General features: G+C 37.4%; 1 protein-coding gene across 1 annotated transcript in view; it reads left to right on the forward strand.

The window, feature by feature from the left end:
• dner (delta/notch-like EGF repeat containing) overlaps positions 1-15,111 on the forward strand; it is an 86,732-nt gene that overhangs the window by 36,069 nt on the left and 35,552 nt on the right. The window contains exons 2-3 of the mRNA XM_055166698.1: positions 9,979-10,320; positions 11,712-11,809. Of these exons, the coding sequence (XP_055022673.1) occupies positions 9,979-10,320; positions 11,712-11,809 (440 nt within the window). The remainder of the gene's footprint in view (positions 1-9,978; positions 10,321-11,711; positions 11,810-15,111) is intronic.

A 15,111-nucleotide genomic window follows, 5' to 3' on the forward strand; every position in this document is an offset into this window, starting at 1 on the left:
CATGCAATGGGACCAGTTACACTCACTTTTCTATAAACAAATGGCTATTTTGAGACAGTATTTTTCTATGATTATCTAATGCCTTTTCAGAGCTAAATGAGTCATCATTCCCTTCTGTCTAAATGGAACAATTTAGCTGCTAAAGCCAGAACCCTGCTGTATAATGCTCCAAATGACTTACTCATGATTGTAAGCGGTCGGCAGAGTGCTGAAATTGAGCTCTCATTTAATAGCTTTTATGAAAGACTGGACTGATTTAGCTGAGCAAAGGTCAACGGTTCATGAGAGCTTGTTTAACCAAATCATGTTAAGCTCCTGACCTGCTGTCTATTAAATTTAATTTTTAGAAAGAAAAAAAAAATAATACAGCCTAATCTAGAAGTGGTTCATAACTGGACGGAGGGCATGTACACGTGGATTGCAAGCACAAATCGTTTTAGCTGATGCAAAATGCAACATGGTGCAACAGTGGCTCAGGTTGTAGCTATTGTCTTCTAAACAAAGAGGCTGGAGGTTACGAGCTATAACCACTGCATTTTATCATTGTATCCTTGGGCAAGACACAGGTCTCCAGAACAGTTGATAGTCAAGGTCAGTTAAATACAAATCAATCAATGAATCTGTCCAGAGACTACAGGTGGAAATTAGCACTGATGCTACAACCTGATGTACAATGCATCTCTCCTGTCAAGGTTAATGCAAAAATTGTGCGCTGTCCCTGTCTCAAATAAATAAATAAATAATAAATAAATAAACTTCACCTGTCTTACCTATATAAATTTAGTGTGTCAGTGAAGGGCTGGTTGTGGTCTGAGAGCCACTTGAGTAGACAACAGGTTCACATGAAGGCAGCTTGTTTTGTTGTGGTGACTGCTGAAAACGAAATGCCAAGTCTAAAAGTCACAAGTTTATGACTGTTATAAATATTTTATCTGAAAAAACTGAAAAAAACACAGACCTCCAGCTGTCATGCTTTGCTATTATCATTATTTTTTTGAGCATAAGGTCAATACGAGTAGACAACTGACAAACTTAGAGACTTAAACCTTATAATTATTTGAACACAGTAGATCCCACATCACAACATATAATAACAAAGAGCAAAATATAAATGGTAATAATAAATTCAAAATAAGTAATAAAATAACAAGAGACTGGTATCAAATAAGATATAATTAACATGATAGAAGCACAGAACAGACTCACCATCAGCAGCACATCCTCACAAAAAGAACACACATATCCCACTGGTCGTGTCCTTTAGTCCGACAGAAGCTGACCTGATCACGAGTGAGCTGTTTTTTTCAGCGCTTATATTTTATGCAAATGAGCCATGTGGTTTTAAGTTTTGTTTCTGTAAAATGTAAACAAATGTGTGCAAAGCTGCATTAAACACATTATTACTAAATGTATATTTGAATCCTCCTCATAGGAAATAAAAAAACAAACTTAAATTATCCACCCACATTCACTTTCATAATACACATTCACCAAGACAGGAAGGCAACGCCAGACAAATTACGCCATAATCAGTGGCTCGTGGATGCCTGGGCTAAGGGATCGGTTTCAAGTGTCATCCGTTTGTTTCGCTTAATGCTCCTTATAATCTGGTGCGCCTTATGTATGAAAATAAATGAGAGAATTCTACATTATTGATATTGCACTTTATAATCCCGTGCGCCTTATAGTCCGGAAAAATATGGTAATACAAATATATCTCTCAGCTACATAGTATAAGAGGTTGTAAGGAGAAACGGTGCAAAGATGAAATAGTGATTGACAAGACACAGTGTAATCTATGACATAAAGGTGAGTTGTTGTACAGTTGTATAGAGTATGGTATGAATGTAGTCCTGTATCTCTCACTTAGCGGTGCTGTAGGAGTCTGTTGAAGAATGAGCAGGAGTCTGGTGCAACGGGTGAGTTGTTGTACAGTTGTAGGGAGTATCATTTGTCTCTCTATAGTCTGATGCAGTGGGTGAGCAGAAGTTTGTCCAGTCTCCTGTCCCTCACTGTGACAAATGTCTCCAGCTCACAGCCAATTATGTAAACAGCTTTACTGATCAGTTTGTCAATCTGTCCAATGACTAAGACAAAGACTCTAAGAATATGGAGTATTCGACATTATTTATTTTAACCGATCAAACTAAAAATGTTAAATGATGAGGAGTTCACAAGAGATGTTGCTGCAAGGTGCTTCCATTAGTTCTTCCAGTTCTGACATGCATTCAGCCTTAACAAGTACACCACAAGCTACTTACAGATTACAGTTTTAGTGCCACATCTCTACAAACTTGCTGTCGCCTGGTAGCTCTGTGCGAGATCATTTTCCTCTCCAGTGCCACTCAGCCTGTCCTTTATTACTCTGACTCAGCGTACACACTCGCGCCACAGCTCTCCTCGTGTACCACATGATGACTTGTCTCTTGTACGTCGCAAAGAGAAATCATTGCTTGGTGTCATGGAATCCAATATATACATCCACGCACAAACCGAAAGTAAAAAATGGCCCACGCTGCATTGCTCCATCAATATTTCATCAAAGTGGGCGAAAGGAGGGTGAAACGGATGGTTCTTTTTCTCTTTTTAAAAAAATGTGTGATCTTTTTATCTTTTGTCTTTGGTCTATGAGCTTAAGCATCTGTGGCGGGGAGTACAGCCTTTGAGGTCAATGTCAATTTGTTGTGAGATGCTATTTCTAGACTAAGAAGTTGCGTAGTTCATTTTACATCAAAAGCTGAGATTGTGAACTATAGACCACTTCACTTTATTAAAGGGCCTATATTGTGCTGTTTTCAAATCTTTGTTATAATGTTTTTTTCCTCATCAAAAGCATACATGGAGTTGTTGTTGTTTTTTTTTCCATTCACACATGTTTAACAAACTAACCCTGAATATTTAGGTTCTTCTCTCAATCAGAAAACATTCTGTTACACCTCGTGTTGTTGTGTGGTAGTACAGGAAGTGCTTCACTGTGTTTTTAAATTCCATAAACCTTCACTAGAATCATTTAGATAATTTCTTCACTGGAATTTCCCATCTCTACTGAACTACAACATTCTAACATGGTTCAAAGCTCAAAAGAGTCAGTTTTACGTAAGATATGACCTTTAAACTTTGTCAAATCACAGTTCATATTTTGTAGTTTCTGATCTGCTGTTTTCAGTTGAGAATTAAAAAAATCAGTATAGTTTGTTTAAGTCAAGTCTAAATTCTGTTTAGTTCATCCACCTAGTGGATGGCGCCACCTAGTGCCTCCACCCAATTTCATTTCTTTCCAGTGACTAGGTCAGGAATCAGAATACACTAGATGGTTTGCAAGAACCCTAGAAGTTGTAAACCTCTCACCGGCCAATCAGCAACGAGCTGAACCAACCCGAGTTGCGATAGCAGACTGCATACGCTATCCTCCTTTGGACTTCAAATTTGGAATACAAATTTGCATTTTTTATTCCCCCTTTAATTCACAAGTTCATTTCGCAGAAACGACAATGATTGTTGACAGATATGTTCACTCTCTGCTTTGTTTGCTGTTGTGCCGACGATTACTTGGACACCACTGAGCATTCTGGCACATTACATACGTCACGACCAAATAGCAAAGATTGTTTAAATAAAAAAAAGTACCCTCCTACCGGCAAGTGAACGAATCCTAATGCTGCGAATTCAGACGGTTTCCATGAAGTGAAACCAACCATCATTTCTGTAGTTACCCATTTTGTTTACCTCTATGTAGGTCAAAAGAGTCTTGCAGGCATTTGCTCACTCACAATTTTGTTGTATTTTTTCTTATTAAAAAAAAAAAACTAAATTAATTTCATTATTACTTTCCTGAACATAACATGGCCATTTACATAAAAAAGCATCTAATTTTCTCCTCCAAAATCTGATCTCTGCTCCAACTCATATGGTTTAACTCACAGAGGAAAAAATAAATGTAAGATAAGTAGGTATCAGAAAGTTAATGAAGATATCCTGTAATTAAGTCAAGTCAAGCTAATGCTGAATAGTATGCAAAGGTTAATACTTCATGAAATATATGAAACAGAAATCTAATTACATTGTTAACTGCATACAAAAGTTATTGGAGAATTGAAAAAAAACAAATCAAGGGCACATATTCTTTGATGTTTTGTATCACAACATGCATGTATGAGCATTTTTCCAACAGTTGAATGAAACAATGGTTGTGGCATTAGCAGTCTGTTCCCCTCTCGGCCCAGTCACAGCTCATTAGGGCTAATCTGCCTGGGCTTCTGGTCACACTTCTATCAAACTTCCACACTCAGCAGGCCCTCTCCGCTCCTCTCTGCTCCTCTCCCTCTTATCTGCTCTCCAGCGCTCCACCCGCCTTTGTCTAGCCAGAGTTTGCAAGCATTTTTGTCCATTTGGGTCTCTCACTATTTCCAATTTCTAATCACAGACGGCAGAGGTTGGGAGCGAGCGGAAAAATATAAGCTAACAACTCTATTCGCTTTGAGGAGAAAGTGAGGAAAAGTGAGGATTATTCAGGATTATCTCAAGGACCTTTCAAAAGCTATTAAGTTATAGACGTAGACAGGTCATAACTGTCAAAAATGTCCTTAGCTTTAAACGGTGATGGAAGGTAGAGTTGTATATGGTAAAAATAGACCTAAGTGTTTGCGTTTGTCCACCAATTTGAAGGTCGGCTGTTTAAACCTCATACAGAGTAGAGCGTAGTGTTATTGTGTCTGTGGGCAAAGCACTTCACTGTTCTTTATGAACTGTGTATTGCATGAATTACTTATGGATAAAATTGTAAAGCAGCTTTGAGCATATGGAAAAGTGCTCTATGACTAATTAACTATTTCGCTATTTACTCATCACAAACTCATACTCATACTCTGAGTTGTGTTTTGTTTCATTCACACATGTTTAACAGACAAATCCTGTATATTTACGCTGAGTTCTTCACTTTATTCTACTTTGTAATGTCATGTGGTAATATGGGAAGTGCTCCTTTGTGTTTTTAAACTCCATACACCTTCACTGGAATCATTTGAATAATTTCAGCTCTGGAATTGATTATCTGCACTGAAAAGAGGTCAGAGATTAACTTGAAAATTACATCTTCGTAACATCACAAAGTAGAAGCTTTAGAAATGTAGGCAGTCTAATAATGCAAAATTATTGTGTGAACATGTGTGAATGAAACATAACACAACTCCCTTTATGTTTTTGAAGAGGTAACAATATTCTAACATGACTTAAAGCTCACAAAAGTCAATATTGCATGAAATAGGACCTTTAAAATATTCACAAGAAACAAAATCTGGCATAAAGTTTACATGGTGACATAACATTGTTTTTGAGTATCAACGAAAGCAAAACAACATGGTAGATAGATATAAAATCGGATTACAGTGAACTTAAAATACTATGGTGAAATTCTTACTATACCAGGAAAGTATGTAGAATGCAAACTTTCTGATTCCAGTTTATGTCTAATATTTTGATGAGGGATGCACTGATCTAATCCTGGTGAAAAAAAATTGATCAGATATTGGATATTAGATAGACTGTATAAAAAAGTGGACTAAGCGAGTGTGACGTCACCCATAGCACTCAGCGCCGCTCAAATGAGGCTCATAATGCTAGCAGTTATAGGAGCGAATTAGGAGCCAGGCTTTGACAGACAAAATCGTAAATAAAACCAAAACACCAGAATCATGTAGAACGGGTTAATATGAACAAATTAAGACCAAAATCACGAGGCTCAATACAGCAGATACAGCGAGAGGGGCGACAATATTCCAATGTGAGTCTATGGGAGCCAGGATCAGAACAAGCCGGAAGAGCCTGCATGTCAACTTCCTATTTGGAACACGGCGGCTAGTGTGTGAGCCATGTCCATTTATATACAGTCTATGATTGGATATAAACTGATGTAATAGGACTGTTTACATCTCATAAAACATAATCTCATAATCTTTGATCTTTTTTTAATTATACAAAGATGCTCTGTAATTACTTACAAACTAAATTATAGCTAGATAATACATTTTAATCTGTTTTGTCTTATTTTATTTTTGTTTTAAGAAAATAAATGTGGTTTTCAGTTTCTGTATAGTATCGGTTGATATCGAGTATTGGGAGATACTAATCCTATTGGAACTGAAAAAGCTGGATCGCTGCATCCCTAATTTTCACATATAGCTATGGGTATAAGGAACTGTCAATCATTAGCATTGGCATTTTAGTCTACATTTCTCCAAAGGGATGAAAAGATCCTGTACTCGACTAAAGCACTGAAATCCCTCTGTCTTAAGCAGTGGATAATGACACAGAATTAGTGGGCATCGTACAACAGAGACAACAGAGAGATCCTTTGAGGCCAGACTTACAAGTGGTGATGCATTTGATAATTAGGAACGTCTGCCTCAAGAACTCGGGATCAATACGGCCAAATGAGGGGAAACCAAAGTGCATGTGGAACAATTGGCATCATCATTTATTGTGGAGGAGACAACTGAAATACTTTAACTTACAACTCGCAAATAAAGTCTGTGCGTCCAATTTTTAGGGTGTAGCAGATAAGTCAGCAAAAAAGGTTTATTACTTGGCAGCAGTGGTATCATAAGATAGTGTATTTGGAATGAATCTCTGTCATCTACATTGATTACTTGGAAGAAAATACCCAACACAAGAGTAAAGCAGTGGCCTAGAATGAATAAATCTTGCTGGTCTAAAATACAAATATTTCTTTGAATATTTTATTTAAAGAAGACATATTGTGCTTGAGTCTGCAATATAGTTACACTCTATAATACCCGTGGATGTGGACATTTTAAATTGCAATATTCATCTGAAGCAACTTCATAAAATAAACAAGGCCGCTGACTTCTGTGTTAGAAAACTGCGGTGCCCAATGGGGGATGACGGGTTCATAAAAATAAAAAAACAAAGAGCCCCAATGTTGTCTGCAAGTCCAATGGATACAGATCATGCTAGCGACTGGAATTTTTTTCATTTGCGCACAGAGAAAAATCCTGCACATCGTCTTACTTGCAAAATGTGAGATTTAATAAGACATACAGTACAACGTTTCATCAGATTTTTTTTTTTTGCCTGATGAAGTAGCCTGATTCATCAGTCGGTTTCACTTTGTGGAAACCATCTGACCTCGCAGCATTAGGACTTGTTTGCTCAACGGTAGGCGGGTACTTTTTTAATTTAACCAATCACTGCTATTTGGTCGTGATGTATGTAAGGCACCAAATTCCGTAGGAAGAAGGGCAATAATGTCTTTCCGCTTGAAAAAATTCACCAAACATTCTCTTTCTTCCAGCTTTAAATCCTCAATCTCGGGAATTGTTGCCAACACAGAATATATGGCTTCATCTACATCTATCTCGACCTCTTTGTTTACTGTTGTGTTGTACCACAAAAGGGACCCAGACAGGTGCTTGAGTCTGATGTCATGGTTTCACAGATCTTCACTGATTGGCTGGTACAACTTCTGGAGTTCTTGCAAAGCATCTAGTGTATTCCAATTCCTGACCTATTCGCTGGAGAGAAATTAAATTGAGCGGGCTACTGATGAAGGCCTAGTGCTGAAACATTTTTCTCTATGTTCTTGGTCTGCTCCCTCTCCTCCAACACACCTATCTCAAGTAATTGATGTGCGAAGTTCTCAATCTCTCTTCAAAATAACTATGTGATGTTTCCAAATCCTGCGTGTATCACCAATTAAAAAAATGAAATTGCAGACATGTACCTGTGGTGGTGAAAACACTGACTGATCAGAGCAATGACGCCTTCAATACAGAAGTATAAAGATTATTCAGATATGCAAGATTCTCTCTAAAGACAATTTCAAGCGTGTAAATGAGAAGGAGAAAACAACTATAAAGGCTAAAGGTTAAAGGCTTTAAAAAGTCGGTTTGCATAATAGGACTACTTTAATGTGAAGTGAGTGATAAAATAATACAAATAAATGTTCCTGAAATGTTGCACAGTATGGCATTAAACAAATTAATCTTGCATTTGTTCATTTATTACAGGTGTTTTATTGCTATTAGAATACCTCTGGAAAACTGAACAGGCTTTTCTCTCCACTGCTTGGACACATACGTTTAATGCCATACCGTGGAACATTCTCTTACAGGCATGTGGTGGACTCTCAACCATAAGTTACATAGTGTACCTTTAAGAAGACCTACTTCTTTACAGTTTAATTTATGTCCATGCAACAAACGCACATTGTTCCCTTGTGTTTTGTATAAAGGCACTGTCTGCAATATTTATTAAAACACAGTTACATAAGAGCATTGTTGTGCAAAGTGAGGCTTAATTTGAAGAGAAAAGGACTAAAACACAGTAAAAGCCTTAAACAAGAAGAGCGAAAACTATGTTAAAATTTGCCCATTTAGAAAACCATAAATTAATCATGAGGCACACAAATGTATCTGCTAATTTGCAGCGCAGTGCATAGTGAGTACGTGATCACAATAAAACACATGTGCTTACATCAATGTGAATGGCAAATGAGGCACGGAGCACGAAAAGCTGGTGTAATCCCCAGAGTCAGACTGTACTTTCTGTATAGTACGCTATATAGAAAACTGGAAAACTATAGCTGAATTGCTGTACTATCACATTTAAAAGATGTATCACTACAGAAAGTTGCCTATATAAGCATTAATACAGGAAAACAGGTTTGTTATAATCCTTCATTCTTTCTATGTAGACCAGATTTCAACAGTTTTTGCGAACAAGATGTTTCGGCTCCCACCCAGAAGCCATTTTCAATTTTATGGTACAAATGTTTCAAGCCAGTACCATCAAAATGAAACTGGCTTCTGGATTTGTAGTCTTTATCACAAAAACAGTGTCTATTTGACCATCATTGAATCTGTGTCTACACCTACACTTCATTGCAAATCAAAATGTTTGTAAAACCCCTTTAAAGGACAACACTGCATTTAGCTTTGGCTCTAAAAGTTTGTAGTGTATAATTACCTCCTCAAAACATACCTTGAGATGTGTTTTGTTTCATTCACACATGTTTGAGTAATCCTTTAATATTATGTCTGTCTAGTGTTTACATGTCCAAAACTCATGGTGCCTTCATGTCCTATGGTGATTCTTGTAAATACCAAAAACTGACATCAAATTTGCAAATGAACACTCACTCACGTCTTAATTTTGACCTAAACTTTGACCTAAACTTTGACCTTTCAACATGGAGGAGATAAAAAAAGTTAAAAATTCTCTACTATACATGATCAATAAAATATACACCATATTATTTAGCTTTCTGTTTGCATTTTGATGCATCTCTTCTTGCTGTAGCAGATGAATTAGCAAGTCTAAAACTGTTTTACCCAAGTAACTGGTCAGGATAAACTCTGGGTTTGCCATGTTTTACTTCACCAAGACAACAAAAGCACTTGAACACAACACACTTGTAATTTTCCACATTTTTCCATACCACATGAAGGCAGCGTCAGACTACTCTTTTCCACCTTGTAATGGTAGTTTTCAAGTTAACAGTTACCCTTTAGCTTTTCTTCAATAGAGATGGGCTGAAATTATCCAGATGATTCTAATGTAAGTGTATGGAGTTTAAAAACACAGTAGAGCACAGTGGAAAAACCAGAACAACAAAAATATTCAGATATGTTTTTGATGAGGAAACAACATTATAACATGGATCAGAATTATTATTATTTTTTTTAATATGGGCTCCTTAAATGAAGTACAGAGGAGATAATTTAAAACCATCTTGAGAAAAATGGCCTTGATTGTTTGAAATTTGAAATTTGATCAAATATATGCTAATGAAATAAACGTTTCATGCTGCTTGGATAATTTTTCATTTTTTTTCCAAAGTCTTGTATGCAAAAAAAAAAAACAGTTCCACAAAATAATCTCTCCCTGCATCATCTTCAGTGGCAAGATGTCTTGATTTTGTTCTTTCTCACTTCCTGTTTTGTATTTGCTCTTTTTCTCCAGTTCTTCACAGACCCATGTGCCAGCAGCCCCTGTCTCCATGGCAACTGCAGCCATAGCGACGGCGATGCTGGGGAGCTGGCCTTCACCTGCGAGTGCAGCGACGGATACGAGGGAGTGAGGTGCGATCAGATCCTGCTGGACCTCCCGCCCGCCGAATGGGAGCCGGCCACCCCCTCTGCGCCCGAGCCCGCCACCCCGGTCGCCCCGACAACCACGGCCGCCACTCAGCCGCCCCAGCCAACCACAGTGTCCTCCACCACACCGCCTGCCCCGCCCACTCTGCCGCCATGGCAACCCAAGTCTGGACAGAGGCTGCTGGTGGTGCCCTGGGAGCCGGATAGGGTAAGACAAAGTGCGCTGTCATGTTTTGATTGGATTGTAGATCAGTGTTTTGGACTATAGTATACTCTAGGGCTGGGAATCATTGAGTCCTTCATGATTAGATATTATTCACGATATAACTCACGATATAATATTATCACAGTAAGGCCATACATTACAAAATCAATATATAACACATTACATTTTACAGTTTTAAAGAGACTGCATACACTATACAAATGCACTACTTTAACTGTACAATATTAACTAAACTCATTTACTTTCTCCAACTAAGCAGCAAAATTGTAGTGAGGAGTGTAAAAATAACCAAGTCTCACAATACGATATCATCACGGTATGAACCTCATGGTATGGTATTTTTTGCGATATCGTGGGAAAGCTCACAATGTGCTGAGAAGGTTCACGATAAGGGATGCAACAATATCCAAATTTCTCGGTACAAAACTTTCACGATATACATCTCACGGTACGATATTTATTGCGATATTTTGTGGAGGCTAACAAAACTGTTAATATGTTACTTTTTCCTCTTAAAATGCCTTGACAAGACTTAATCCAAAGAACAAAGACTTAAAAGTGCTTAGAACAGTTATTTCTTCATGTAGTCTACACTAAAATGGAACAAAGGATCATGGTCTATGTAGTTTTTTTTTAGCTATTGCTGCACCATAACTCTTAATTTAAGCAATGGGACTTGTAATTTGATATATTGTGATGGTTCACGATATTATTGTGAGAACTTTGACGATACGATATCACGATATTTCGGTTATTATTGCATCTCTACTCATTATTTTGATATTGTTGTACACCCCTGCTATACGCAAAGAAAATATTACAAATCTTCTCAGGTTGAAGTGATCGTGTAGATGTGGCTATAAAAAATATTGCCTTATCCCTAAAGGTACTGTATTCTTCAGAATGTGAAAAAAGAAGGAATTCATATTATTAGTATTTTTAAACTGTAAAACCACCTGTAAATGAATAAATATCAGGTAGAAAATGTTACACTGTTTAAATCCAGGCTCAAAGCATTTCTGTTTAGCTGTGCATATGAGTGAAAGGTTTCCATTTTTCTTTCAACACTCTTCTCTCTTATTATTTATGTTTTGATTTGTTTGTATTGTGATTTTAATGTATTTCTTATTCTGTAAAGCCCTTTGAATTACTTTGTGTATGACTTGTGCTATAAAAAATAAACTTGCCTTGCCTAATGTTATACTGTGGAACATTCCAGGCAGAACAGTGACATATCCACAGATCCAAAGCACCTTTAAAGAGCTATCATTAAGAGTATTTTTACTTTTTATATGTAGTGGAGTGTGATCAGGAGTAGTTGTTTGTTTTATTCAAAGTGCATGAATAAGTGATGCTGTGTTGTTGTGTTGTAGGTGACTGAGGGCCTACGCTGTTTAAGCCCTGAGCTGTGTGAGCTCACATCTGGTACTCTCACTCTGGCTCTGGAGGTTCCTGAGGAGACAGCCGTCAAGTAAGCTCCCTCTCTCCACAGCTGTTAACATCTCAACTGCTTTAGGGCTATGGAGTTTTTCTGATTTTGTTTATCATGTTTTTTTTATTATTTCGAAACCACGACTATTTGAACAGATAATGATTTACTATCATTCATTTATTCAGTGTATTTCTTACGGTGTAAGGAGGCAGCTGTCAAGTAAGCTCCCTCTCTCCACAACTGTTTAAAATCTCAACTGCTTCAGGACTATAGAATTTTTAAGCTTCTGTTTATCATGTTTTTATTAATATTATTTTGAAACCATGACTATTTGAAAATATAATGATTTACTATCACTGATTTATTCACTGTATTACTTATGGCTTAAAGGTGCATAAACTAACTTTTCTGGTAGCAGGTCCTCTGTCAGTCTCGCTGAACTATTTCACAGTATGGCATTCAACTTTATGGATTTATCAACATGGAGAAAAACAGGTTACATCCACAGGCAAGGTTACAGATCAGCTCTGTGCAGAAGCGGCCCTACTCACTCAAATGCAAGATTGATAATTTGGCAATGACAAAGTGTAATCTAACCAGGCTGGCACCACCTAGTGCCTCCACTCAATTTAATTTCTCTCCAGCGACTAGGTCAGGAATGGAAATACACTAGACAGTTTGCAAGAACACCGGAAGCTGTAGACTACGCACCGGCCAATCAGCGAAGAGCTGTGAAGCCATGGCTGGGGCCCTTTTTTTGGTACAGCACAACAGTAAACAAAGCGCTTGAGATGGATGTAGACGATTACGATTCCCAAGATCAAGGATTTAAAGCTGGAACAAAGAGAATGTTTGGTGAATTTTATCAAGGGGAAAGACGTTATTGCCCTTCTTCCTACGGGATTTGGGAAAAGCTTAATATATCAGTTAGCCCCATTAGCAGTGCATTACATACACACCAAATAGCAGCGATTGGTTGAATAAAAAAAGTACCCGCCTACTGTTGCGTGAACAAATCCTAATTATGCGAGGTCAGACAGTTTCAGGGAAGTGAAACCCGCTGATGAATCAGGCTAAGTGTAATCAGCTACTCTTCTTCTTTTTTTATTTTTTTTATTTTAGTGTTACCCCTTGGACTCTTAAGAGTAAAGCAAACCAGAATGTTATCACCTCAAAGCTAAAGAATTTGATCCCTAGCTTGTACCTAACTATGATATTCCTTGTGATTTTTCTTATGAGACTCTGATACCTTATGTCCCATAGTCAGGGATGCCCCAACTTGCATTTAAGCACTTCTGAATTCAAAGAAGGTCAACAAAATGTATGTGTCAGCTTTTATATGCATTTTAGGAAAAAACATGGAAGAAATCTCACTTTAATTAATGATACTCACAACAAAAGCACACTGCACCAAAGAACCTTGAAATAGAGCCTCCCTTACTCAGCATTTTGTCTGAACATGAACCATCCTCTCTCTTCAACACTGGCTACTATCTCCTACAACGTCCGCATTCACCTCATTAAAACATTTTGATAAGCACTTCCATATAATGTTTGTCTGTAAATAGTAATAGGTCTTGGACAACGTGAGAAAATGAATTATGGAGAAGACTGTTGGATCAAGGTGAACGGGTGCTTGTCCTTGGTGATATTAAAATGGTGGGTGACTAATCAACAGATGTGACTTTGTTTACAGCAAAACAACAAAACATGCTAACATCCAACACAAGTACATGTTTAGAATCAAGTTATTTTAAAGGTGTATTATGGTATATTTATCAATACAGGCAATGCCATTTGAATTTTCTTTTGATTGGATACTAGAGGTGAGAGATATTAATTGGGAAAAAAACCCCAAAATGTTCTGGAGATTTGCAAACAGAATATCGAGTATACAAGCTGTGGACAAACTTGTTGGTACCCCTCTGGCAATGAAAGAAAAATCAGCAATGGTCACTGAAATAATTTGAAACTGACAAAAACAATAATAAATACAAATTTACAGAAAATTGTCCAATGAAAATCAAACATTGCTTTTCAAATGTGGTGATTCTGTTCAACAGAATCATTTGAAAAAACAAAATAATGAAACTGGCCTGGACAAAAATTATTTTACCCTTCACTTAATATTATATTGCACAAACTTTTGAGGCAAACTCTGCAAACAAATGATTTCAGTAACTGTCAATGAGACTTCTGCTCTAGTCAACTGGTATTCTGGCCCACTTCTCGTAAACAAAATGTTCTAAATTGTCTCAAGTCTTGACTTGACTTGAACCACAACCAAGACATAGGCACATTTTAGTACATTCTTGATTAGAGATTGACCAATATGATGATATGATACGATTTGAAGATTCCTGTTGTTTAGAATCCAGAGCAACTGATGGCTGATGACCTCTGATGATATTTTTGGCCTGATATTAAGGGGTGATTTTTTATTATTTTCTTCAAATTATGTAATTTTAATAACCTGTGCTCCAAACTCTCCCAGCACCCTTTACCACAAACCTCTAAGAGACTTATGTAGGCACGTTTTGTGCTTTACCTTCTTTGGATTAAAGTGTTCAAATAAAGCTTTGTGTTTATTTTTAGGCAGCAGAGTGACCAAAACTAAATATCGGCCTGTGCTGGAGATTCAAGGCCGATAGATGATATACTAAAAAGTCCAAATATCAGCCTTATATATCAGCCAAATTATATATTGCTCTATGTCTATTCTTGATGCACTGTTGTTAAATATTGTCTGAATATTGCTACCCTGCTGCATACCCTTTCTTTACGTGCTCAGGTAACATTTGAATAGAGCTGGGTATCATTGCCAATATGATACATACCTTGATATATAGGCTACAATATGATATGTTTTTCGATACAGTGCACTTTTGATTCAGTACAATTCAATGGCATGGACCGCACCACAACAATGGAATATGATAACGATATTTATTGATGATGGATAGATGTCATGGCTGGGGGGAGATTCAGGGTGGGGGTATAATCTTCAATCCAAAATGGTCACCCAGCTGAATCGGACCCCCCTCCTTCGAACTGAAGGATGGGCGAAAGACAAGGGTGGGAGGGAGGGGGTCAAAATCGCTGACAGACGGTGTTGTTGGAATAGGCCATATAAATAGAGCTTCTGGGTAACTGAAGGCATGGTTGAGATAAGCTGTGGTTGGCTGGAGTGGAGGTTGAGGTGTGATCCAGCTGATCCAGCTCCTGAATCTCGGTTTCTTCTTGTTACAATATATTTCAAATTGATTCAATACGGTTCAGTAAAAAACAAAGGCTAAATTGTGGCTGTGATACTAATAGTCTTTATTAAATCACTAAATTTG

The sequence above is a fragment of the Boleophthalmus pectinirostris genome, unplaced genomic scaffold (genome assembly GCF_026225935.1).
Source record: "Boleophthalmus pectinirostris isolate CB_2022bp ecotype Guang Dong unplaced genomic scaffold, ASM2622593v1 HiC_scaffold_9, whole genome shotgun sequence".
In the NCBI taxonomy this organism is placed as follows: Eukaryota; Metazoa; Chordata; class Actinopteri; order Gobiiformes; family Gobiidae; genus Boleophthalmus; species Boleophthalmus pectinirostris.